This window comes from Salmo salar, chromosome ssa03 (assembly GCF_905237065.1).
Source record: "Salmo salar chromosome ssa03, Ssal_v3.1, whole genome shotgun sequence".
Lineage (NCBI taxonomy): Eukaryota > Metazoa > Chordata > Actinopteri > Salmoniformes > Salmonidae > Salmo > Salmo salar.
Window position 1 is genome coordinate 74,105,809 of NC_059444.1, and position 23,388 is coordinate 74,129,196.

General features: G+C 44.7%; 3 protein-coding genes and 1 pseudogene across 9 annotated transcripts; 3 read left to right on the top strand and 1 right to left on the bottom strand.

Moving 5' to 3' along the window:
- The first annotated feature begins 331 nt into the window (after positions 1 to 331).
- LOC106600671 (RNA polymerase I-specific transcription initiation factor RRN3) lies at positions 332 to 7,660 on the top strand. 2 transcript variants are annotated; one of them, XM_045715391.1, is made up of 18 exons: positions 332 to 426; positions 1,204 to 1,315; positions 1,441 to 1,497; positions 1,596 to 1,685; positions 1,780 to 1,909; positions 1,993 to 2,052; positions 2,571 to 2,634; positions 2,763 to 2,832; positions 2,921 to 3,019; positions 3,135 to 3,230; positions 3,341 to 3,470; positions 3,586 to 3,716; positions 3,827 to 3,957; positions 4,122 to 4,306; positions 6,049 to 6,157; positions 6,306 to 6,458; positions 6,597 to 6,687; positions 6,799 to 7,660. In XM_045715391.1, exons 2-18 carry the CDS (start codon positions 1,220 to 1,222, stop codon positions 6,937 to 6,939), a joined length of 1,833 nt encoding a protein of 610 aa, XP_045571347.1. In that variant the 5' UTR covers positions 332 to 426; positions 1,204 to 1,219; the 3' UTR covers positions 6,940 to 7,660. The 2 variants fall into 2 exon arrangements, with proteins under 2 accessions (XP_045571347.1, XP_045571346.1); XM_045715390.1 differs by lacking the exon at positions 332 to 426 and having other exon boundaries at positions 883 to 1,315.
- A 4-nt stretch (positions 7,661 to 7,664) lies between these two features.
- On the bottom strand, positions 7,665 to 23,388 carry LOC106601615 (zinc-binding protein A33). 5 transcript variants are annotated; one of them, XM_045715393.1, is made up of 7 exons: positions 23,283 to 23,374; positions 9,681 to 10,120; positions 8,787 to 9,018; positions 8,642 to 8,664; positions 8,422 to 8,540; positions 7,956 to 8,267; positions 7,665 to 7,879 (listed from the first exon to the last, which is right to left on the bottom strand). In XM_045715393.1, the coding sequence occupies exons 2-7, from the start codon at positions 9,719 to 9,721 to the stop codon at positions 7,761 to 7,763; spliced, it is 846 nt and encodes a 281-aa protein (XP_045571349.1). In that variant the 5' UTR covers positions 9,722 to 10,120; positions 23,283 to 23,374; the 3' UTR covers positions 7,665 to 7,760. The 5 variants fall into 5 exon arrangements, with proteins under 5 accessions (XP_045571349.1, XP_045571352.1, XP_045571353.1 ...); XM_045715396.1 differs by lacking the exon at positions 9,681 to 10,120 and having other exon boundaries at positions 8,787 to 8,963; positions 23,283 to 23,388; XM_045715397.1 differs by lacking the exon at positions 9,681 to 10,120 and having other exon boundaries at positions 23,283 to 23,373.
- LOC123741703 (tubulin beta-4B chain) lies at positions 12,553 to 15,497 on the top strand. The gene is made up of 4 exons (XM_045715392.1): positions 12,553 to 12,782; positions 13,448 to 13,556; positions 13,930 to 14,040; positions 14,141 to 15,497. Exons 1-4 carry the CDS (start codon positions 12,726 to 12,728, stop codon positions 15,196 to 15,198), a joined length of 1,335 nt encoding a protein of 444 aa, XP_045571348.1. The 5' UTR covers positions 12,553 to 12,725; the 3' UTR covers positions 15,199 to 15,497.
- On the top strand, positions 19,892 to 22,745 carry LOC106601614 (tubulin beta-4B chain-like; annotated as a pseudogene). Its single transcript, XR_006769232.1, has 4 exons — positions 19,892 to 20,156; positions 20,869 to 20,977; positions 21,192 to 21,302; positions 21,403 to 22,745. The product of XR_006769232.1 is annotated as a tubulin beta-4B chain-like (transcript).

Below are 23,388 nucleotides of genomic sequence, written 5' to 3' on the forward strand. Positions count from 1 at the left end.
TCGCTAAAATAGTTAATGTTAGGGTTAGGGGAAGGGTTAGCTAACATGCTAAGCAGTTGCATAGCTAAAAAGTAGTAAGTAGTTGAAAAGTTGCTTATTAGCTAAAATGCTCAAGTTATCCCTGATGAGATTTGAACTCACAACCTTTGGATTGGTAGACATTCGCATTATATGCCTACCCATCCACCCCGACCAACACCCTAATTTCATAACCATAATAATAACCATCTGTCTTATGTAACCATACCAAATATAACATATAATTCTACTTTGATAGTCCCGAATTTACGTTTACTATGTTATGTCTAGTCTATCAGACCAGGCTGCATGCCCAGGTTGAACCCATGCGCCACCATGTAGGGAGCCTGCTGGATGGACTGTTGGAAGAGACACTCCGAGCATGATTTCACCACGTATTAAATTGAGGTAAGCGCTGTCAAGTATTGCACTACTGCTTGAAAAAACATTCCCTGCAATTTTATTTAACATTTATTTAACTAGGCAAGTCAGTTAAGAACAAATTCTTATTTACAATGACGGTTTAACCCAGACGACGCTGGGCCAATTGTGCGCCGCCCTATGGGACTCCCAATCACGGCCGGATGTGATTCAGCCTGGATTCGAACCAAGGGATTGTAGTGACGCCTTAGACAGTTGCGCTACTCAGGAGCCCAAATGCAGTGTCCAATGTTCTAATCCCTCCCCATAAATTTAGAGTGCAGTATTAGAGTCGGATTGATAACGCTCAATCCAGATAGGCAGCGATTGCAAAGGTGGCACGTTCTGGTGGAACTGTTCTATCAAATATGCCTATGCTCCGCCACGGTAGGTAGCAGTAATGCACCATAGAAGACCACGGCGCTAGTACAGGAAGAAGAATCTACCATTCATTTCCGTAAATAAAATCGGTCACCATTTTCTCTTCCTGTTGTGAAGTTAGCGGCATGGAGATGGCACGTTTCATTGTATCACGATCGAAACAGCGTTTTGCGTTGCTAATAGAATTGTAGCTATTTGTACACTATTCAATTTGATTGGTAAGACTGAAGCCTTTCAAATACGTTGCTGTAAACGCATTACCATCAAACTAATGGTAGCTAGCTGTATTGTGTTGTCATGCTTTATGGTTCACAATACTTGCTTACCACTCTGTATCTCAGTTAATTTACTCGCGCGTTATTGTCGCCATCCTCCCCTCCCCAGTGCGTGTGTGTAAAGCATGGAGATTGAGGGGAGAGATTTCATGAACACTCCCCCCTTGAAGACGGTGCGGTTTGGGGGCAACGTTGTTGCCACGTTAGCGAAATTCAAACAGGTGAGATTTCCAATCCAGTGACACCAAACATGGATGCCTTAAACACTTATATGATTCATTCTGGAATGTAGTTATAACCTGGTATACGTATGACAGTATTTACTGCTGGTTGGTTGTTTTTTAAGGGAGACACCAGTGACTATGAGTTGTTGAAACATCAGCTGGCAGATCCAGATATCAAGGTAAATGAGCACGACTAGCAGTTATGCTACATGTACTGTGTAACAAGGAAGTTTCCAGAGGTCTTAATGATAATAGAATGCCTTCCTTTTTTTGACAGGATGCCCAAATCATCAACTGGCTGCAGGAGTTCCGGAATTGTGTGACACAACTCAGCAAAGACCATGAGCAGCTGATCTATGTGGTTCTGGTGAGGATGGAACACTTGAATCAAGAGATGGACAGTACTGCCCAGGCCAGGAACAGTTTTCTAATGCTGTATCTACCCCTTGTCTCTGTACCAGAGGCTGCCGTGGCTGGGTCGAAGCCCTGCCGTAGTGGAGGAGTATCTGGCCTTCCTCAGTAACCTGGTATCTGCTCAGACTGTCTACCTCCGGGCCTGCCTCAAGATGGTGGTCTCCAACTTCACACCCAGTGAGTTCCTGTCTGTCTGCGTGGACATTCTGATAACTCAATATGGCTACTTTGAAGACGTATTGTTTTTCCTTCCTTTCCAGAGAGAGTGAAGATTTGTGAGGGAGGAGTGGACATCTCAGACTCGGATGATGACGATGAAAGTAGGTGTTACTGTTTCATTACTGTTTCCAATGGAAAACCAAGATTGTTCAACGGACAGTCCCTGAAATGTTTCATTGCAATACACACTGCAGTAAATTCATAGTGATCTGAGAATGCGGTTGGTAAAAGGCTGCTCCGCTCGTCCTTTTAGGGAAACTAGGCACACTTCTAAAGTCCTTGAAGAGTGAGGATGATAAGAGGGGAGGTGAGGTGTAGATAAGATAATGCACGGAGACTCTAGCACTGGGGACTTTCACTGCAGGAGTCCCACCCCTTATGGTTACTGATTTTTGTCAGGCTGACAGACCTCTTCATAAATCTTAGTTTTACTTCAATGTTACAATTTGTTTTTATTTCAAACGTTACAGAATCAATGTTCCATTCCAATATAAAGGGTATAATGACACCCAGTTCACAGATCCAACTTGTTCAACGTTGGATGTTAGTTCAAAACGGCAAATACTTTTTCCATTTATGCACAATTTTAACCTTTTCTCTTCTTTCTTGATTTTTGAAGACCTTCCAAGAAATTTTGACCAGTGTCATCAGGCCCTGCAGCTGATTGCCAGATATGTCCCATCGTAAGTATCCATAAGACAATCCTACAACATGTTGCTGGATCATTTTCAGACCCAGGTCTGACCTTGGGAATTGTTGACCCCCAATGCAAACTGGTAACAAAATGTTTTCTTCGTCCTTCTCATTTCAGCACCAGCCGTTTCCTGATGCCCATTCTGACTGAAAACTTTCCTTTTGTGCAGAAATCTTCCAGAACCCTGGTAAGTAGTGGCTACGGTTGGTAGCCTCATGTTTGTTGTTTTAATTGTCAGATTGTTGTACAGTATGGTTGTCTTTCTCTCTCCCCAGGAGTGTTATGTCCATAACCTTCTGCGGGTGGCGGTGTACATCCCCTCTCTACGACGAGACGTCCTGGAACTCATTATCAGTAGGATGCTCAAACTGGACGTACGTGTGTGTTTGTTAAGCCACAGTTGCTCCTGTGTGTGTGTGTGTTGGCTTTCCAGTTCTTCACTGAGAAATAGCTGTTTTTTGTGTGCTAACACTGTGTGTTGTGTTCCAGGTGAGTGCTTCTCGGGGAGAGATAGAGGAGGTGGAGGAGAACGCTGTGCAGCAGGAGATGAAAGGAGAGCAGGAGGAGGAGGGCCTCTTTGACATGGTGACTGACTAGATCTGCTAGGGTTTACATACAGCAGTCACTGGTGTGATAGTTCTCCATTTTACGACTGATGTGGTGTGACGTTTCCCTCTTCTCTCTCTATCACACAGGATGAGGATGTGTGTTCAGTGAAGTCCAGTCCAGCAGGGACCAATGTGATGGTCCACCCTGTCGCTGAGAGACTGGACACTCTCATGGTTGTGCTGCTGGCCTTCATCAAGCACATGTGCCATGTCAACGGTGAGCACAGGGTCTTCACACTCACTAGACATATGACAAGACAGTGCTTACTCTGCTCCCTTTCTCTCTCCCCTTCCACCCCTCCATCTCTCCCCCTCTACTCTCTATCTGGCAGGTTGTCTGGATGTGGAGCAGACTAAGGATCTATACAAGGACCTGGTGTGTGTGTTTGATAAACTTATCCTACCTACACACGCCTCCTGTCACGTCCAATACGCCCTCTTCTACCTCTGCAGCTTCAGACTGGTCAGTACTCGCAACAGTGTGCATCCGTGCGACTTTATAGTAGTGGCATTTTATAGAACGGTTGAGTGGGTAACTGGATTGATTGGCTGTGTGTTTGACCCCTCTCTCAGGCTCTGGCAGAGGCGTTTCTGGAACACCTGTGGAGGTTACTGCAGAGCCCGTCTCACCCGGCAGTACTGCGCCAATCTGCCGCTGGCTACATGGGTAGCTTCCTGGCCCGTGCCAGCTTCCTGCCCGTCGCGTGAGTCACACCCTCTGTCCTCCTAAATATTCAAAAGTGTACCTTTGCTGTTCAGAAAGGGCTTCTTAGAGCATGTTGGGGTGTGGTTGGTTCTACGCAGCATACTCTCTGGTCCCTCCTAACTCCCTAACTAAGATTCTCTGACTGTGTTCTCCGTCCTGCAGTACGGTGCGTGCGTGTCTGGACCTGCTGGTCCCCTGGCTCCACCTATACATAGACAGCCAGGACTCTGGCTCCCGGGCCTACTGTGACATCACGCTACACGGGCCCTTCTACAACGCCTGCCAGGCTGTCTTCTACACACTCATCTTCAGACACAGGAGCATCCTGGAGGGCGACATGAAGAAAGGTAGGGGGATTACACATGCTTGTAAAACACATACTCACACAGATACAATTTTAAATGTTTTGTTGTATCAGTTGAGATACATATATATACATATATATATATATATATATATATGTATGTATGTATGTGAACACTTAAACAACACAATGTAACTCCAAGTCAATCACACTTCTGTGAAATCAAACTGTCCACTTAGGAAGCAACACTGATTGACAATACATTTCACATGCTGTTGTGCAAATGGAATAGACAACAGGTGGAAATTATAGGCAATTAGCAAGACACCCCCAATAAAGGGAGTGGTTCTGCAGGTGGTGACCACAGACCACTTCTCAGTTCCTATGCTTCCTGGCTGATGTTTTGGTCACTTTTTTGAATGCTGGCGGTGCTTTCACTCTAGTGGTAGCATGAGACGGAGTCTACAACCCACACAAGTGGCTCAGGTAGTGCAGCTCATCCAGGATGGCACATCAATGCGAGCTGTGGCAAGAAGGTTTGCTGTGTCTGTCAGCGTAGTGTCCAGAGCATGGAGGCGCTACCAGGAGACAGGCCAGTACATCAGGAGACGTGGAGGAGGTCGTAGGAGGGCAACAACCCAGCAGCAGGACCGCTACCTCCGCCTTTGTGCAAGGAGGAGCACTGCCAGAGCCCTGCAAAATAACCTCCAGCAGGCCACAAATGTGCATGTGTCTGCTCAAACGGTCAGAAACAGACTCCATGAGGGTGCTTACAGCCCAACACCGTGCAGGACATTTGGCATTTGCCAGAGAACACCAAGATTGGCAAATTCGCCACTGGCGCCCTGTGCTCTTCACAGATGAAAGCAGGTTCACACTGAGCACATGTGACAGACGTGACAGAGTCTGGAGACGCCGTGGAGAACGTTCTGCTGCCTGCAACATCCTCCAGCATGACCTGTTTGACGGTGGGTCAGTCATGGTGTGGGGTGGCATTTCTTTGGGGGGGTCGCACGCCCTCCATGTGCTCGCCAGAGGTAGCCTGACTGCCATTAGGTACCGAGATGAGATCCTCAGACCCCTTGTGAGACCATATGCTGGTGCGGTTGGCCCTGGGTTCCTCCTAATGCAAGACAATGCTAGACCTCATGTGGCTGGAGTGTTTCAGCAGTTCCTGCAAGAGGAAGGCATTGATGCTATGGACTGGCCCGCCCGTTCCCCAGACCTGAATCCAATTGAGCACATCTGGGACATCATGTCTCGCTCCATCCACCAACAGACCAGTGCACCACAGACTGTCCAGGAGTTGGCGGATGCTTTAGTCCAGGTCTGGGAGGAGATCCCTCAGGAGACCATCCGCCACCTCATCAGGAGCATGCCCAGGCGTTGTAGGGAGGTCATACAGGCACGTGGAGGCCACACACACTACTGAGCCTCATTTTGACTTGTTTTAAGGACATTACATCAAAGTTGGATCAGCCTGTAGTGTGGTTTTCCACTTTGATTTTGAGTGTGACTCCAAATCCAGACCTCCATGGGTTGACAAATTGGATTTCCATTGATTATTTTTGTGTGATTTTGTTGTCAGCACATTCAACTATGTAAAGAAAAGTATTTAATAAGATGATTTCATTCATTCAGATCTAGGATGTGTTATTTTAGTGTTCCCTTTATTTTTTTGAGCAATATATATATATAATCTCACTGGCCTGGCAATCTCTGTGGGGGGGGGGCTCTCTACCAGTGTCCAGTATTTTATAACTATGTCTGTTTCCCCCCCCCCAGGGCTGGCGTACCTGCAGGGTCTGAACCTAGAGAGGATAGTGATGTGTCAGCTCAACCCTCTGAAGGTCTGCCTGCCTGCCGTCACCAACATGTTTGCTGCCATCACCAGGTACCGTGGTACACCAACCAACCACCCTTTTAGCCAGTCACACATCAATTACACTCTGCTACAGCACTGTGTTAGTTTCTGTCTGCTTCTAAAAATGTGAAGTGGTTGTTTGACCCAGACGTGTATCCATCCATCCATCCATCCACAGAAAGTACCAGTTGGTGTTCTGCTACACCATCATCGAGAGGAACAGCCGCCATGTTCTCCCCGTGGTCCGCAGCTCCGTGGGGGGCGACTGTGTGTCCACCAACACCAACCCCCTGGACAGTTTCTTCCCCTTCGACCCCTACGTGCTCAAGAGGTAACCCATGAACCCTTCTCAGGGACCACTTATCAGTAGGCACAAAACAGGAGAAATTGGTTGGAAATGGCAGTAGTACAACCTGAACTCTAAGAAGAGTTCATTTTCCATTTCTGCTCATGTTTTTCTCCTCTCCAGGTCAAGTAAACTCATCGAGCCCCTCTACCAGGTGTGGGAGGAGCCAGCAGACACTGAAGTGGACACCGTCACCACCAAGAGAGTCAGACAGGTAAAACACAGACACTCTTGTATTCTCTCAGGCACACACATGATTGGATGCTGTGTGTCTCCCTATTGGTTGTTTTTTGTGGTTTGATTGGCTGTTTTCTCTCTGTCTCAGTGCTCGGATGCAGATGAGGATGACTTCCTGCGAGGGGAGACGCCGGAGACAAAGGGTGTGATGGGTATGACCCCTGGCTCATATGAGTCACACCTCCACAGCCCCAGCAATGTGGGCTCCCCGCCCATCGCCTTCCTATAGAGATACTTCTGACACCCCCGTATTTAACATGGACTCATCCACAACCCTGAGCGCCTTCATACAGAGACACCCAGCTTTAACATTTTCAAATGGAATATTAAATGATCTTACCATAGACTGTTCTGATTTTGACCCCCTGCTGTTTTAAAATGGACTGGTCCATCCTTCCCTATCATCTCTGAAGAGAAGTATCAGTCGGAACCATCTGCAATCATCACCCCATCAAGAACCTACTCCAGGATGCAAAAGATTTTGAACACAGTGTACAATGCGTGGCTAGAGCTATTCATTTTCTAATAATGGTTCTATGTTATAGCAGTTAACACGTTATAACTGGTTAATAGTGAATAAGTTCATTTAACTCAACTATCGAAAGAATTTATTTGTTTTATCTAGGATGGGAAAATCGTAAGTAGATTGTGTTCTCAACGACGGTAACTGTATTTACAAAAAATATATATCTGACACTTTCAATGGTTCATTGATTTTGGTTTTCTCTGATCTACAATTTGTATCAAGTTCTGAACAACACATTTTTATGATTTATATAATTTTACAGATTGTAAACATGTTCCCTTATTGAAATTCTTAACCAGAACAGATACTTGTAAGAAAGGTCACCTGCAGTAGATGAAAAAGGAAACATTATTTCTGTAAACTTGTGCTTGTATGGAGTATCAATTACATAGTTGACATACACTACCCTGTAAATGAAAGTCTATTTGTGGGTTGACAGAAATTAATTTATTGTAAATAATGATCAGTTGGGAACTGTACAAGGATGCCCTGCCCCACTATGTTGCACTGTAACACACGTCCTCTCAGGTAGGATTGTCAGAGGGTGTTTGCTTTGCGTATAAAAATACGGAAACACTTTCTCTGAACTTGTGTGAGAAAGAGTAAAGGGGTGTATCGTCATCAGCAGGGTCAAAGAAAGACACTTGGCCCTTGACCCAGTCCAGCTGCACTCTGACCCTCTTGAGTTTCTCTGTGACTGTCACGGCTGTTGGGGGTGAGGTCATCGCTCTGTACTCCCTGTCTCGCAGACACATGGTCCAAAACCTGTTCTCGGGCCTGGCCTGGACCTCCACATTCCTGGTGACAGACGTACAGGCCACGCCCAGAATCCAGTTGTTTACATCCAATATCCACTACCCAGCAGTGGCTTCCTGAGCTAAGCCCGGTCATGCACAGGACCTCTGCAACCATGTGGAAGCGCTCAGGGTTGTCAGGGAGACGGTGGGGCTGGCTGGTGTACTCAAGGGACGTGAGGTCATGTGACAGTAAAAGGCAGGGGTGGGCTGTGTTTGGGTCCAAGGTCACAGGAGCTGAAGAGGAGAAAATGGGCCAGAGACTGGGTTAGAGACAGGGAAAGGGTTTGGGTCATTCACCACTGTTTTAGCTTCCCTCTGCCAGGTTAAAATGCTGTGGGAGTTAACTTCCTTATCTCCTCATCTCTGTTAACCATTGAAATTGACTTACTGTATTCAACATGCAGAAGCATTTTCTTCCAGACTCTGTACTTGAGGTTACAGAGGTGCTTGGCCACATCAATCAGCACCCCTGAAATCCTCTCTGGACCCTGCCCTGTGCACTGGGCTCTGAAATGACAAAATAATACAATTGTCCTGTTCAGTATTCCAAAGCAGAGAGAGGGAGGAAAAAATAGAATGATAGACAGAGGTGGGGGATTTCAACATACCTCTCTATAGTGACTTTAAAGTTCTGGAAAACAAAGAAAGTGTAATATTGTGTCTGAATAAAAAAATAAATCCCATCCTCCTCAAAAATGATTATTCTGGCTTTATTTAATTTGTGTATAATGTATAAATTGTGCCAATACAAACCTGGAGCAATGTCATGTCTTCAGCATCTGTCATCTCCTGTGTTATGACTGTTATAGTCTCTTTGAGGTATAGCATCCCTGCTGCAGCCTTTGTCACCATACTCTTCATCACCCCTATTGTCTCCTCTTCCTCCTCCTTCAGAGCAGCTAGCCTCGCTGCCTCTTCATCATACAAGAACTGGTGGAGTTCAACAAACAGATCCTTTATCTGCCTCTGTCTCCAGGGCCTGATTCTGAGGGGCAGTTAGAGCACAACTTGATGCATTTGAGTTCATTTAAATGAAAAGGAAACATAGATGACATCTGTGGAGATGACCTTAATGTCCTCGAGCATCTCTTCAGAGGTTCCCTTCAGTCTAATGAGGGAGTCCAGAAGAATCCTGTAAGGTTTTCAGTACTACGTTGAGCTCATCCTACAAGAGGGTATTCTGACGGGAGGTTTCTTATGAAAGCAGCAAGCTGTAACTCAATTAGACGTCTAGATTTAATTATGTGAAATAAATGAACAATAGGTTCAATGCCAGGTGTGTCGCTTGACTAAAATAACCCTTTCAATACCCGAGATAATTTACTATGTTTAAAGATGTTTTACTCTGCAAACACACTATGTCCATCAACACCACTCACTGACGTACAACCAGCAGATCAGATATTATCCCATAGGAATGCAGATATAATACTTTACACACTTTGGAATTTCTCTGCTATATTTCTCTGCTAATACTGTACACTCGCATATACTGTCAGGATAGACCTGATTAACAGCATTCTACTGCCAGGGGCCACAGGCCCCTTACATGAGAAAATGGCAACGTTAACTATGAAAAAAGACGTTGCCAAGTTATTTCATGCATATACATACTAGAGTCATTTCAATTATTATTCAGTCTCTCACCTTGCAACCCTGTGCTGCCTTCTCTGTGGGTACGCTTTCATGGTTCTTGTGTATTTTCGAGGCTTGGCACACTACACAGACAGGCTGCTTGTCCACCAGACAGAAGAGTCTGAGTCTCTCTCCATGTAGACTACAAAGTACCCTATTCCCCTCCGCTGAGCTCTGAATCCTGCCCTGTTGCAAAACTTCACAGAGGTTCTTCAGAGCCAGGTTGGAGGGAGGGGTGCGCTTGGAAGCTCTTCTCCTGCAGACAGGGAGGGCACTGTCTGAGGGCTGAGGTGTTCCAGTAGCGTTGTAAGCAGGTCTTACAAAAGCTGTGGCTACATGGTAGGAGGACAGGGTCCCTGAAGATGTCACAGAACACAGGACAGGAGAGATCCTCCTCTGGGAGACACACACTGGATGACATGTATGTCTTCACCTGATCAGGTACCGGGAGTCTGTGAAGAAGATATCCTCTGGCTTAAACAATACTACATTCCCATGTCAAGCATATAAATGTGGAGATTATTTACTTTTTCTTTCAGAAATCAACTCCCTTTTGATTTTCAAAACAGATACTCAAAGTGCCTATTCTTCCATTGTTCTTGTTCTAATGCCAGACCTTAAAAGTGCAGGCTGTTTTCCTGTCTGTTGAGTTGTGTTTGTGTGTGACTCCAGAGACACACAGTACTGTGTGACAGACAGCAACGTGAAACAGGAAGTCGAGCCCTATTGGTCACATGTGGAATAGCTGCAGACTGGTTTAGCCTAGAACCTGTTACATGTTTTGAATAGCAACATTGTTAAAGGTTGTGGATAGAGATACACAATCAATAACTTTAAAAGCCTTTAAAAGACTGAAAAATGAAAGACGACTGTCAAGATATATCTTATGAAGCAGGATGAAAATATGATCAACCAAAATAATACAAAAATTATTGGTAAAATCCTCATAAATAAAATTGGCCTCACATTAACTTGTGCTCCTAAAACATATGTATTTACATGGTTATCACAAAGGCAGGTACAATGTAGACCTAACGTAAATACCATACACATCATTACCTATTGTATACAACTGTTATACCTGTTTGTACCTTGCACTATATTAATCATTTGCAAATAAAACTTACAATGGGGATAACTGTGTAATCTAAAGCAATAATTATATGCCAGTGCTTTTGACACCGATGAATGCACATATAGGGCTAAGCATCAAAAGGTATTCTGTAGGCCTAATCTTCCCCTTCCACAACCTCAATGGCAAACCAAGTTTCTTCCCCAAAAGCCTGTGCAGTTTCATTGCATTTACATTAGGAAAGGGGATGAAGAGGGGTTCATAGGGGGAGAAAGGGGTTTGGAGAGGCTAGCCTGTGTTTCCCTTGAAAACTCAAGGTTTCATGATATTGGTTTAAAACAAATCAACCATCTGCCTCCACCTCCAGTGTGGTATTTTAAAATATTTGTTATTGTTGCTTGGTGTCAATATCAAATCAAATCAAACTTGATTTGTCACATGCGCCGAATACAACAAGTGTAGACCTTACCGTGAAATGCTTACTTGCAAGCCCTTAACCAACAGTGCAGTTCAAGAAGAGTTAAGAAAATAAAATAAAAAGTAATAATAAAAAGTAACACAAGTGACTATGCATAGATAATAAACAGCGAGTAGCAGCAGTGTACAAAAGGGAGGGGGGGGGGTCAATGTAAATTGTCCAGTGCCGATTTGATTAATTGTTCAGCAGTCTTATGGCTTGGGGGTAGAAGCTGTTGCGGAGCCTTTTGGTCCTACACTTGGCACTCCGGGACCGCTTGCTGTGCGGTATCAGAGAAAACAGTCTATAACTTGGGTGACTGGAGTCTGACAATTTTATGGGCTTTCCCCTGAACGGCCCAGTGATGAACTGGGTCGTTCGCACTACCCTCTGTAGCGCCTTACGGTCAGATGCCGAGCAGTTGACATACCAGGCGGTGATGCAACCGGTCAGGATGCTCTCGATGGTGCAGCTGTAGAACCTTTTGAGGATCTGGGGACCCATGCCAAATCTTTTCAGTCTCCTGAGGGGGAAAAGGTTTTGTTCTGCCCTCTTCTCGACTGTCTTGGTGTGTTTGGACCATGATAGTTCGTTGGTGATGTGGAGACCAAGGAAATTGAAACTCTCAACATCAGTCCACAGTATGTGGTTTGTAGCTTGTGTATCACTACATGTGATTGTGACCACTTTATATTATTGGGGAAAATCTATGAACATTAATTAGTGGCTTGATGACAATGATAATTTCAGGCTACTCACAAGAGATTTTATTGTAGGATGCATGCAGCTATCACTACACCTCTCAGGGACTATAGTCGTGTAACTGCGCATCTCTGGAACACTCATTCATCTCTGGAACAATCTCTTCATTCAAAGACTCAATCATGGACACTCTTACTGACAGTTGTGGCTGCTTTGTGTGATGTATTGTTGTCTCTACCTTCTTGACTTTTGTGCTGTTGACTGTGCCCAATAATGTTTGTACCATGTTGTTGTTATGTTGTGTTGCTACCATGCTGTTTTGTCATGAGTTGCTGCCTTGCTATGTTGTTGTCTTAGGTCTCACTTTATGTAGTGTTGTTTTGTCTCTCTTGTTGTGATGTGTGTTTTGCCCTGTATTTATATATTGTATTTATTATTATTACTATTATTTATTTTTTATCCCAGGGCCCGTCCTCGCAGGAGGCCTTTTGCCTTTTGGTAGACCGTCACTGTAAATAAGAATTTGTTCTTAACGGACTTGCCTAGTTAAATAAAGGTTAAATAAAATAAAATGGCGAGATCCAAATCACAGCATCCTATCCGCTCTCTCCACGAGCCTAGGATGATGTATCCCCCTTTTTCCTCCGGTCTGTCGTTACCATGGGGATGACGTCAGGTTGCACCACCGATTCGGCCCAGTAGTAGCAGGAGAGGCGGGTCCATGATTCAGTCAGCTGGGTAAGAAGACAAAGAGAGTCCTCCAAGCCCAGTACCTTCTCGTTCCACCGTCGAATCCTCACAGCTAACGCCCTTTCTTCCATCCAAAATGCGCGAAATAGTGCATCTGCAAGCCGGACAGTGCGGAAACCAGATTGGAGCCAAGGTATTACTCTTCTCTTGTTTGTATATCAATAAAATATATTGCTTCATTTGGGGATTGCATGCGACCTAGATAAACCTCTCGTTCTCTCTGCGTAGTGCGTAGCTAAATTAAGAATGGCCGCTTGTAATCCACCCATAAGACTGCATCCTCGATAGGCTATAATAGGCTACCATGGACGAAAAATGCATGATCATTCCGTGCACAAGATAAACTACATTTTAATCGCTGTTGCATACGATATGACATGTTCTGATTTTTTCCCCCGCTGATTCATTCCCAATGGTTATTTGGGGTCCTTGTAAATATGGGCGTTGAAGGGAAAGATATGGTAGCCTACTAGAATACCTCCGTCCTCCCTCTTATGACATTACATATTCAACCTGATTAATATTTCGGTCTAAATGGCATTTTAATGCATCATTTGAAGCATTTAGACGATAACATAATTATGCAAAGGAAATATTTAATGCAAGTCATGCTATTTGTGTTGCTCTTGAAAAGGTAAATGTCCATGCAACAGAAAATACACATTGCATTATCTATTTATTTGTATTCTAACTTGCGTTTTAAATGGATGCTTCTGTGTATTGCTATTGACTTGCATCTCATCCCCCTGTACCCTCCCTCGCTCGCTCTAATTCTCTCTCTTCCTCTCACTGTCTCAGTTCTGGGAGGTGATCAGTGATGAGCATGGCATCGACCCAACTGGCACCTACCATGGAGACAGCGACCTGCAGCTAGACAGGATCAATGTGTACTACAATGAGGCCTCAGGTACAGTATGCACATTATATAGCATTGCATACATAAACCACAATGTCTCCAATTATTGAAACATGCACAATTAAATAAACTGCTGTTTTAATTAGGAAAAATTAACTGATTACACTTATACAAACAAATAATACATACATAAAACATGTACCTCAACAATAGTTTCAGTATGCCCAACATTTCCCTATTCTTATTTTATGTACATACACTTGTGTGTATAAGGTAGTTGTTGTGAAATTGTTCGATTATTTGTTAGATATTACTGCATGGTCGGAACTAGAAGCACAAGCATTTCGCTCCACTCGCATTAACATCTGCTAACCATGTGTATGTGACAAATAAAATTTGATTTGATTTTGATTTGATTTTTCAGGTGGGAAGTATGTCCCCCGTGCCATTCTGGTGGATCTGGAGCCGGGCACCATGGACTCTGTCAGGTCTGGCCCCTTCGGACAGATCTTCAGGCCAGACAACTTTGTCTTCGGTGAGTGGTTGGTGTGTTCAGTGCAGATATGAGATTTGGTGGTAGACTACTTCTAAAATCTTGTCCAGGAAATAATGGGTTATGACACTTCTGTCTGCAGGCCAGAGTGGAGCTGGAAACAACTGGGCCAAGGGCCACTACACAGAGGGAGCAGAGCTGGTAGACTCTGTCATGGATGTAGTGAGGAAGGAGGCAGAGAGCTGTGACTGCCTCCAGGGCTTCCAGCTCACCCACTCTCTGGGTGGGGGTACTGGCTCTGGCATGGGCACCCTGCTCATCAGCAAGATCCGCGAGGAGTACCCTGACCGAATCATGAACACCTTCAGCGTGGTGCCCTCTCCTAAAGTGTCCGACACAGTGGTGGAGCCCTACAATGCCACCCTCTCTGTGCATCAGCTGGTGGAGAACACAGATGAGACCTTCTGCATCGACAACGAAGCCCTCTACGACATCTGCTTCCGCACTCTCAAGCTCACCACACCCACCTATGGAGACCTCAACCACCTGGTGTCAGCCACCATGAGTGGAGTGACCACCTGCCTTCGTTTCCCTGGCCAGCTCAACGCCGACCTCCGCAAACTGGCTGTCAACATGGTGCCCTTCCCCCGCCTACACTTCTTCATGCCCGGCTTCGCCCCCCTCACCAGCAGGGGGAGCCAACAGTACCGCGCCCTGTCCGTGCCTGAGCTCACCCAGCAGATGTTCGACTCCAAGAACATGATGGCGGCCTGTGACCCTCGTCATGGCCGTTACCTCACCGTAGCCGCCATCTTCCGTGGCCGCATGTCCATGAAGGAGGTTGACGAGCAGATGCTCAACGTCCAGAACAAGAACAGCAGCTACTTTGTGGAATGGATCCCCAACAACGTGAAGACCGCTGTCTGCGACATCCCACCCCGCGGCCTCAAGATGTCTGCCACCTTCATCGGCAACAGCACAGCCATCCAGGAGCTGTTCAAGCGTATCTCTGAGCAGTTCACTGCCATGTTCCGCCGTAAGGCCTTCCTTCACTGGTACACCGGAGAGGGTATGGATGAGATGGAGTTCACTGAGGCTGAGAGCAACATGAATGACCTGGTGTCTGAGTACCAGCAGTACCAAGATGCCACCGCTGAGGAGGGCGAGTTTGAAGAGGAGGGAGAAGAGGAAGCCGCCTAAACCACCCAGTCACTCAACTGCCAAACAGTCTATCACTCCCCTCCGTCCTGTCCCCAAAGCACAACTTGATTGATTTAAGTTAATGTTAATGAAAAGGAAACTCAGATTTGTGATAATTAAATTAATGTGCTCAAAGATCTCTTCCCTTCAGTCTAATTAGTATCCTGTAAGGTTTTCAGTGCTCATCCTAGAAGTCAGAGGGTATTCTAACATGAGGTTTCTTATGAAAGCAGCAAGCTGTAACTCAATTACTAGATGTCTAAATTGAATTATGTGAATAAATGAATGATGTGTTCCAATGCTAGGTGTGTTGCTTTACTTAAATCACCCTTTCAATACCTGAGATAATTTTCTATGTTTACAATTTTATTTTATTTTTTCTGTAAAAACACTCAGTCCATCATCTGACGTGCGGTTGTACGTCAGTAAGTGGCACTGACGTACAACCAGCAGGTCAACTATCCCATAGGAATGCAGATAGAATACTTTGGACCATGGTAGGTAGATTATGGTGCAGTGGGAAAATGTTGTATTTCGAATGGTACTGTAATTCCTTCCCACAAAATACAGTACCGTACTGTATTTTTGGGGTGCCAAAAACATTTTGTTTATGGCACATTTAATATATTTTGAGGCGTGCCTTGTAAGGTAATATTTTTTTTTCACCTGTTAGTGAGAATGCTGTACGGATCTAACTCCTATGTGGTTACCGTGCCCCTTCAATTTAAAATATATAGGGGACAGATGAGAGTGGTAGCAAGTCTTCAACCTTTAATGTTTGAGCATTTTGCCATGTCCCTTTGGCCTGCTTTGCCCTGTAGTCGCTGCCGGTTTGGAAGCCTTTGTTAAAGCCTCTAGAAGTGCAAGTGGTACACAACACCAAATATTCATTGATATGCTGTAATGTATTTATTTTTTCACCTTTATTTAACCAGGTAGACCAATTGAGAATAAGTTCTCATTTACAACTGCGACCTGGCCAAGATAAATCAAAGCAGTGCAACACAAACGACAACACAGAGTTACACACAGAATAAACAAACGTACAGTCAATAACACAATAGAAAAAGTCTATATACAGTGTGTGCAAATGAGGTAAGATGAGGGAGGTAAGGCAATAAATTGGCCGTAGTGGCGAAATAATTACAATTTAGCAAATAAACACTGGAGTGATAGATGTGCAGAAGATGAATGTGCAAGTAGAAATACTGGGGTGCAAAGGAAGAAAAAAACGATATGGGGATGAGGTAGTTGGATGGGCTATTTACAGATGGGCTATGTACAGGTGCAATGATTTGTAAGCTGCTCTGACAGCTGGTGCTTAAAGTTGGTGAGGGAGATATGTGTGGGGGTGACCAGTGAAATATACCTGCTGGAGTGCGTGCTACAGGTGGGTGCTGCTATGGTGACCAGTGAGCTGAGATAAGGCGGGGCAGTTTTACCTAGCAAAGACATAGGTGACCTGGAGCCAGTGGGTTTGGCGACGAATATGAAGGGAGGGCCAGCTAACAGCATACAGGTCGCAGTGGTGGGTAGTATATGGGGCTTTGGTGACAAAACAGATAGACTGCATCCAATTTGCTGAGTATAGTGTTGGAGGCTATTTCGTAAATGACACTGCCAAAGTCAAGGGTCGGTAGGATAGTCAGTTTTACGAGGGTATGTTTGGCAGCATGAGTGAAGGATGCTTTGTTGTGAAATAGGACGCCGATTCTAGATTTAATTTTGGATTGGAGATGCTTAATATGAGTCTGGAAGGAGAGTTTACAGTCTAACCAGACACCTAGGTTTTGTAGTTGTCCACATATTCTAAGTCAGAGCCGTCCAGAGTAGTGATGCTAGGTGGGCGGGCAGGTGCGGGCAGCGATCGGTGAAGAGCATGCATCTAATTTTACTTGCATTTAAGAGCAGTTGGAGGCCACGGAAGGAGAGTTGTATTTCATTGAAGCTCGTCTGGAGGTTAGTGAACACAGTGTCCAAAGAAGGGCTAGAAGTATACAGAAGGGTGTCATCTGCGTAGAGGTGGATCAGAGAATCGCCAGCCGCAAGAGCGACATCATTGATGTCCCTGTAGCTCAGTTGGTAGAGCATGGTGTTTGCAACGCCAGGGTTGTGGGTTCGATTCCCACGGGGGGCCAGTACGGGGAAAAAAAATAAAAAATGTATGAAATGAAATGTAAGTCGCTCTGTATAAGAGCGTCTGCTAAATGACTAAAATGTAAATGTATACAGAAAAAAGAGTTGGCCCGAGAATTGAACCCTGTGGCACCCCCATAGAGACTGCCAGAGGTCTGGATAACAGGCCCTCCGATTTGACACACTGAACTCTGTCTGAGAAGTAGTTGGTGAACCAGGCGAGGCAGTTATTTGAGAAACCAAGGCTGTTGAGCCTGCCATTAAGAATGCGGAGATTGACAGAGTTGAATGCCTTGGCCAGGTCGATGAATACGGCTGCACAGTATTGTCTTTTGTCGATGGCAGTTATGATATCGTTTAAGACCTTGAGCGTGCCTGAGGTGCACCCATGACCAGCTCGGAAACCAGATTGCATAGCAGAGAAGGTACGGTGGGATTCGAAATGGTTGGTGATCCGGTTGTTAACTTGGCTTTCGAAGACCTTAGAAAGGCAGGGTAGGATAGATATAGGTCTGTAACAGTTTGGGTCTAGAGTGTCTCCCCCTTTGAAGAGCGGGATGACCGCGGCAGCTTTCCAATCTTTGGGGATCTCAGACGATACGAAAGAGAGCTATACCTAGCAGCCAACCTGCCTCCACCAATCCCATTTAATTACAGTAAAATACTGTGAAATACAAACCCAATCTCACCTTAATGAATGTCATTCATTAATTATGATTACAGTAGCATTTACTTTTTTACAGTATAATACACTAAATTCTATGGTATTGTACCATGTGTCATTACACAGTACTTATTTTGACACTGTATTTAAATTACAGTAGTTCTACTGCAATATGAAATACATTAACTTACTTACCACTAGCTGCCTGTAAAGTACTGTTGATGTTACAGCAACACCTTAACAATGTACACAACATCAATGCCAAACCAAGTTTCTTCCTGTGAAGCCTGTAAAAAAATTGTTGGATTTACATAATGGGAGGGGGCTTCACAGGAGGGACTACCTGTTTGATCACACTTGCAGGGTGTTTCTCTTGACCACAGTCAGTTTCAGAATATTGATTTAATAACCTACTACTGTAGTGGCTTTACTATGCACCACAGGAGAATCCATGAAATGAAGAGCAACACCACGGCTGTCTTTTAGGCTTTTATGTTGATCTGCAATAGTATTGTGAAAAGACAGGACAGGAACACATCAGTCTCCAATGCACCACCTGACAAGCTGTTCTTTCTCTCTCAGTGTTTTCTCAGACTCTCACAATCACACTCATACATAAAGCCATAATGTATAGTATAAAATAATAACCAGTCCTTAATACAAAGAATGTATAATCTTAATTCTTAGACAATAGAACCATACCTGCAATAGTATTGTGAAAAGACAGGACAGGAACACATCAGTCTCCAATGCACCACCTGACAAGCTGTTCTATACAGGAGCATGAAGAAAGGTAAAACACATATCCTGTCTCACATCCCCAATACATTGCTAGGTGCTTTCAGTGTTGACAGTACCAAAATACAACAACTCATGTACAAAAACACTGCAACACAAACAAGTTACAACGTGAAATCGCCTTTATCCCATTCAGAGCTTAGAGGGCCAAAACGACATCTCCCATAATGCAACACCATCACTAGCCGGTGCTCAGCTAGCCGTCTGCATCACAGAAAGGCATGCTAGCTAGCAACACTTTTAGCACTCTGTAAACTATATTAATAACAACAATAAAACTCTGAAAGTTACGTGTTTCAATAGTCTCACACTCCCTTATAACAATATCTACAGCATTAACCTTGGGACGTTTTATTTATTTCACTTTACGGACTTCTACAAAGGAGTAATCTGCTACACATACCTTTCTCTCTCAGTGTTTTCTCAGACTGAGGAGAACCGGAGCTATGGGTAGTACCAGGGTGTTAGTAGGTGACGTGAGCACCCAGATAAAATAAAATACATTTAATGAAATAAAACCCGAAGATGTTAACATCATTCAGCTACTGTAGCTGCCCACCTAACATCAACAGGCATCACCAGTAGCGCAACAATTAAAATTAGAAACCAAAAGCAAAGTTCCTGGCGATCATAGCGATCTGACTCCCCCTTCTGTCTGAACTTGGATCATTCCTGTTCGCGGGTTTTGGCCACTGACCCTCAATCTGATTGTTCTGCTCTGCGTTGTGTACTATTCCAATAATCAGAAATTTGCTGGAATAACCATTTTAACTCTACCACACTACAATCCGCCTCAATCTACAGTATGGTATTTTAAATATGTATTTTTTTTTGCTTGGTGCCAATATATCATCAGTCCACAGCGTGTGGTTTGTATCTTGTGCTTCACCACTCGTGATTGTGACCACTTTGTGTAACTGGGGAAAATCTCTCGTGAACATCATTAGTGGGTTGATGACAATGATACCTTCAGCTCACTTACGAGAGTCTGTTACACTGTAGGATGCCTGTAGCTATCACTACACCACTCAGTCAGTAGGGTCGGGTGACTGCGCATCACTGGAACACTCATTGATGAAGACTTCCAAATAACAGCATCCTATCCGCTCTCTCCACGAGCTTAGGATCCCTCCTCTCCTCCGGTCTTTGGTTACCATGGGGATGACGCCCACCGATTCGGCCCAGTAGTTGAAGGAGAGGCGGGTCCATCAGACGGTCAGCTGGGGAAGAAGAGAAGAAGCGTCCTCCGGGCCAAATCTCGACTGCGGTCACCTCACTGCCAACGCCCGTCCATCCATCCATAATGCGCGAAATAGTGCATCTGCAAGCCGGCCAGTGCGGTAACCAGATCGGAGCCAAGGTATCATTGTTGACTCCTTTGTATTTTACCAAGAAAATAGATTGCTTCATGTGAATGATTGCAGGCGAGCTAGTTATACCTCTTTTTTTTTTTACCTCTGCGTAGCAAAATGAAGAAAGGCCGCTGATAATCCACCCATAAGACTTGTAGAGAAAGCTGGTGCAGAACTGTGTGCATTATCGATTAGCTATAATATAACATGCATGAAAAATGCATGGTCATTCCGTGCACAAAATAAATATGTGTATAAGAGAAATAGGCTAAACAATAGCTATATCCGATTAATATCAGTTTATATCACTTTTGCATATGAAATGGGCAGATTTGTTATTGTTGCTGCTGACTCATTCCCAATGGTTATTTGGGGACCCTAAATGGACGTGCGGTGGAAGGGAGAGATAACGGTACTAGAATACCTTCCTCTCCTCTCTTTTATGACACGACATATTTAACCTGATAAATATTTAGATCTAAATGGAATTTTAATGCTTAATTGAAATCATTTAGAGGCTTACATAATTATGTAAAGGGAATATTTACTGCAAATCATGCTATTTGTGTTTCTCACAAAAAGGTAAATGTCCATGCAACAGAAAAGACATTGCATTATATATATTTATTTATATTTTATATTCTAACTTGCATTTTAAATGGATGCTTCTGTGTATTGCTATTGAGTGCATCTCAACTCCTCTCTCTCTCACTGTCTCAGTTCTGGGAGGTGATCAGTGATGAGCATGGCATCGACCCGACTGGCACCTACCATGGAGACAGCGACCTGCAGCTAGACAGGATCAATGTGTACTACAATGAGGCCTCAGGTACAGTATGCACATTATAGGTACAGTATGCACATTAGCATTGAATACATGAACCACATTATGTCTCCAATTATTGAAACAAACAGAAACATGCACAATTGATTAAATAGACTCTTGTATTAACAATTTTAAAAAATACTGGCATTCAGAGGTACCCTATTATCACAAATACAGTGCAAATATGCACAGTAATAATATTTATTTTCTTTTTCAGGTGGGAAGTATGTCCCCCGTGCCATTCTGGTGGATCTGGAGCCGGGCACCATGGACTCTGTCAGGTCTGGCCCCTTCGGACAGATCTTCAGGCCAGACAACTTTGTCTTTGGTGAGTGGTTGGTGTGTTCAGTGCAGATATGAGATTTGGTGGTAGACTACTTCTAAAATCTTGTCCAGGAAATAATGGGTTATGACACTTCTGTCTGCAGGCCAGAGTGGAGCTGGAAACAACTGGGCCAAGGGCCACTACACAGAGGGAGCAGAGCTGGTAGACTCTGTCATGGATGTAGTGAGGAAGGAGGCAGAGAGCTGTGACTGCCTCCAGGGCTTCCAGCTCACCCACTCTCTGGGTGGGGGTACTGGCTCTGGCATGGGCACCCTGCTCATCAGCAAGATCCGCGAGGAGTACCCTGACCGAATCATGAACACCTTCAGCGTGGTGCCCTCTCCTAAAGTGTCCGACACAGTGGTGGAGCCCTACAATGCCACCCTCTCTGTGCATCAGCTGGTGGAGAACACAGATGAGACCTTCTGCATCGACAACGAAGCCCTCTACGACATCTGCTTCCGCACTCTCAAGCTCACCACACCCACCTATGGAGACCTCAACCACCTGGTGTCAGCCACCATGAGTGGAGTGACCACCTGCCTTCGTTTCCCTGGCCAGCTCAACGCCGACCTCCGCAAACTGGCTGTCAACATGGTGCCCTTCCCCGCCTACACTTCTTCATGCCCGGCTTCGCCCCCCTCACCAGCAGGGGGAGCCAACAGTACCGCGCCCTGTCCGTGCCTGAGCTCACCCAGCAGATGTTCGACTCCAAGAACATGATGGCGGCCTGTGACCCTCGTCATGGCCGTTACCTCACCGTAGCCGCCATCTTCCGTGGTCGCATGTCCATGAAGGAGGTTGACGAGCAGATGCTCAACGTCCAGAACAAGAACAGCAGCTACTTTGTGGAATGGATCCCCAACAACGTGAAGACCGCTGTCTGCGACATCCCACCCCGCGGCCTCAAGATGGCTGCCACCTTCATCGGCAACAGCACAGCCATCCAGGAGCTGTTCAAGCGTATCTCTGAGCAGTTCACTGCCATGTTCCGCCGTAAGGCCTTCCTTCACTGGTACACCGGAGAGGGTATGGATGAGATGGAGTTCACTGAGGCTGAGAGCAACATGAATGACCTGGTGTCTGAGTACCAGCAGTACCAAGATGCCACCGCTGAGGAGGGCGAGTTTGAAGAGGAGGGAGAAGAGGAAGCCGCCTAAACCATCCAGTCACTCAACTACCAAACAGTCTATCACTCCCCTCCGTCCTGTCCCCAACTCCACCCCTTCATCCTTACCATCTGCTTTCTCTCAAGAAGGCAGATGTTCCAAAATGAATTGAATGTTTTTCCACATTAGACAGTGATCTTACCAGATAGTAGTGAACTTTTGACATTATTTTGTTGTTGTATGTTGGAAATTCACTGAATTGTTTCAATTTTTCCTACATTCATCTCATCATTGCTTTATGGAATTAAAAGCAAGTGATTTTAAAGTTCAAATTAAATTGGTCCTTACTCTATGTTTTTATTGTTTATATATGATGGGTGTTATAAATATGGTCTTATATAAACTTGATTACTGTACAACATGAAATTAAAATGGCACACTAGGTTAAAGTCAGCATGTACAATTACAATATGTTCACATACTGTAAATTATATGAATTTGAAGCCATGAGCCCAAAATGTCAAAGGTAAAAGCAGATTTACAAACCAGAAAAGGCCAACCACAGTTGGAAACTGGGTTTGTGAGGGAGCATTAACTATAGGCTGAAGACAAACTGCACTGCCCACTATGGGTTCATGCCAATGAGTTAGTAGCAATAAACTCTGCATTGGAATGCATTCCTAGAATGTAACAACAGGCAAAATGAGACTGACGTATAGTGACTGCATTCTTCACTTCCCAGCTCCTGCAGTCAGTTGCCGCTGGCTAATAATTCTGACTGAAGCTATATTGTCAATCACAGCTTCACCGAAAGCTGACTCGTAAGGTCTGCATGCTGAGCAAGTGCGTTATTTCTCATACACTTCACACTCACCATTTTAGGGATGTCTGATACATGATGTCAGCTGATACGATGCTCTGTCTTCTGTTTTTCCCCTCTCGTTAATTCCTCATAGAAGTCTGGTTGTGTTTTCACAAGA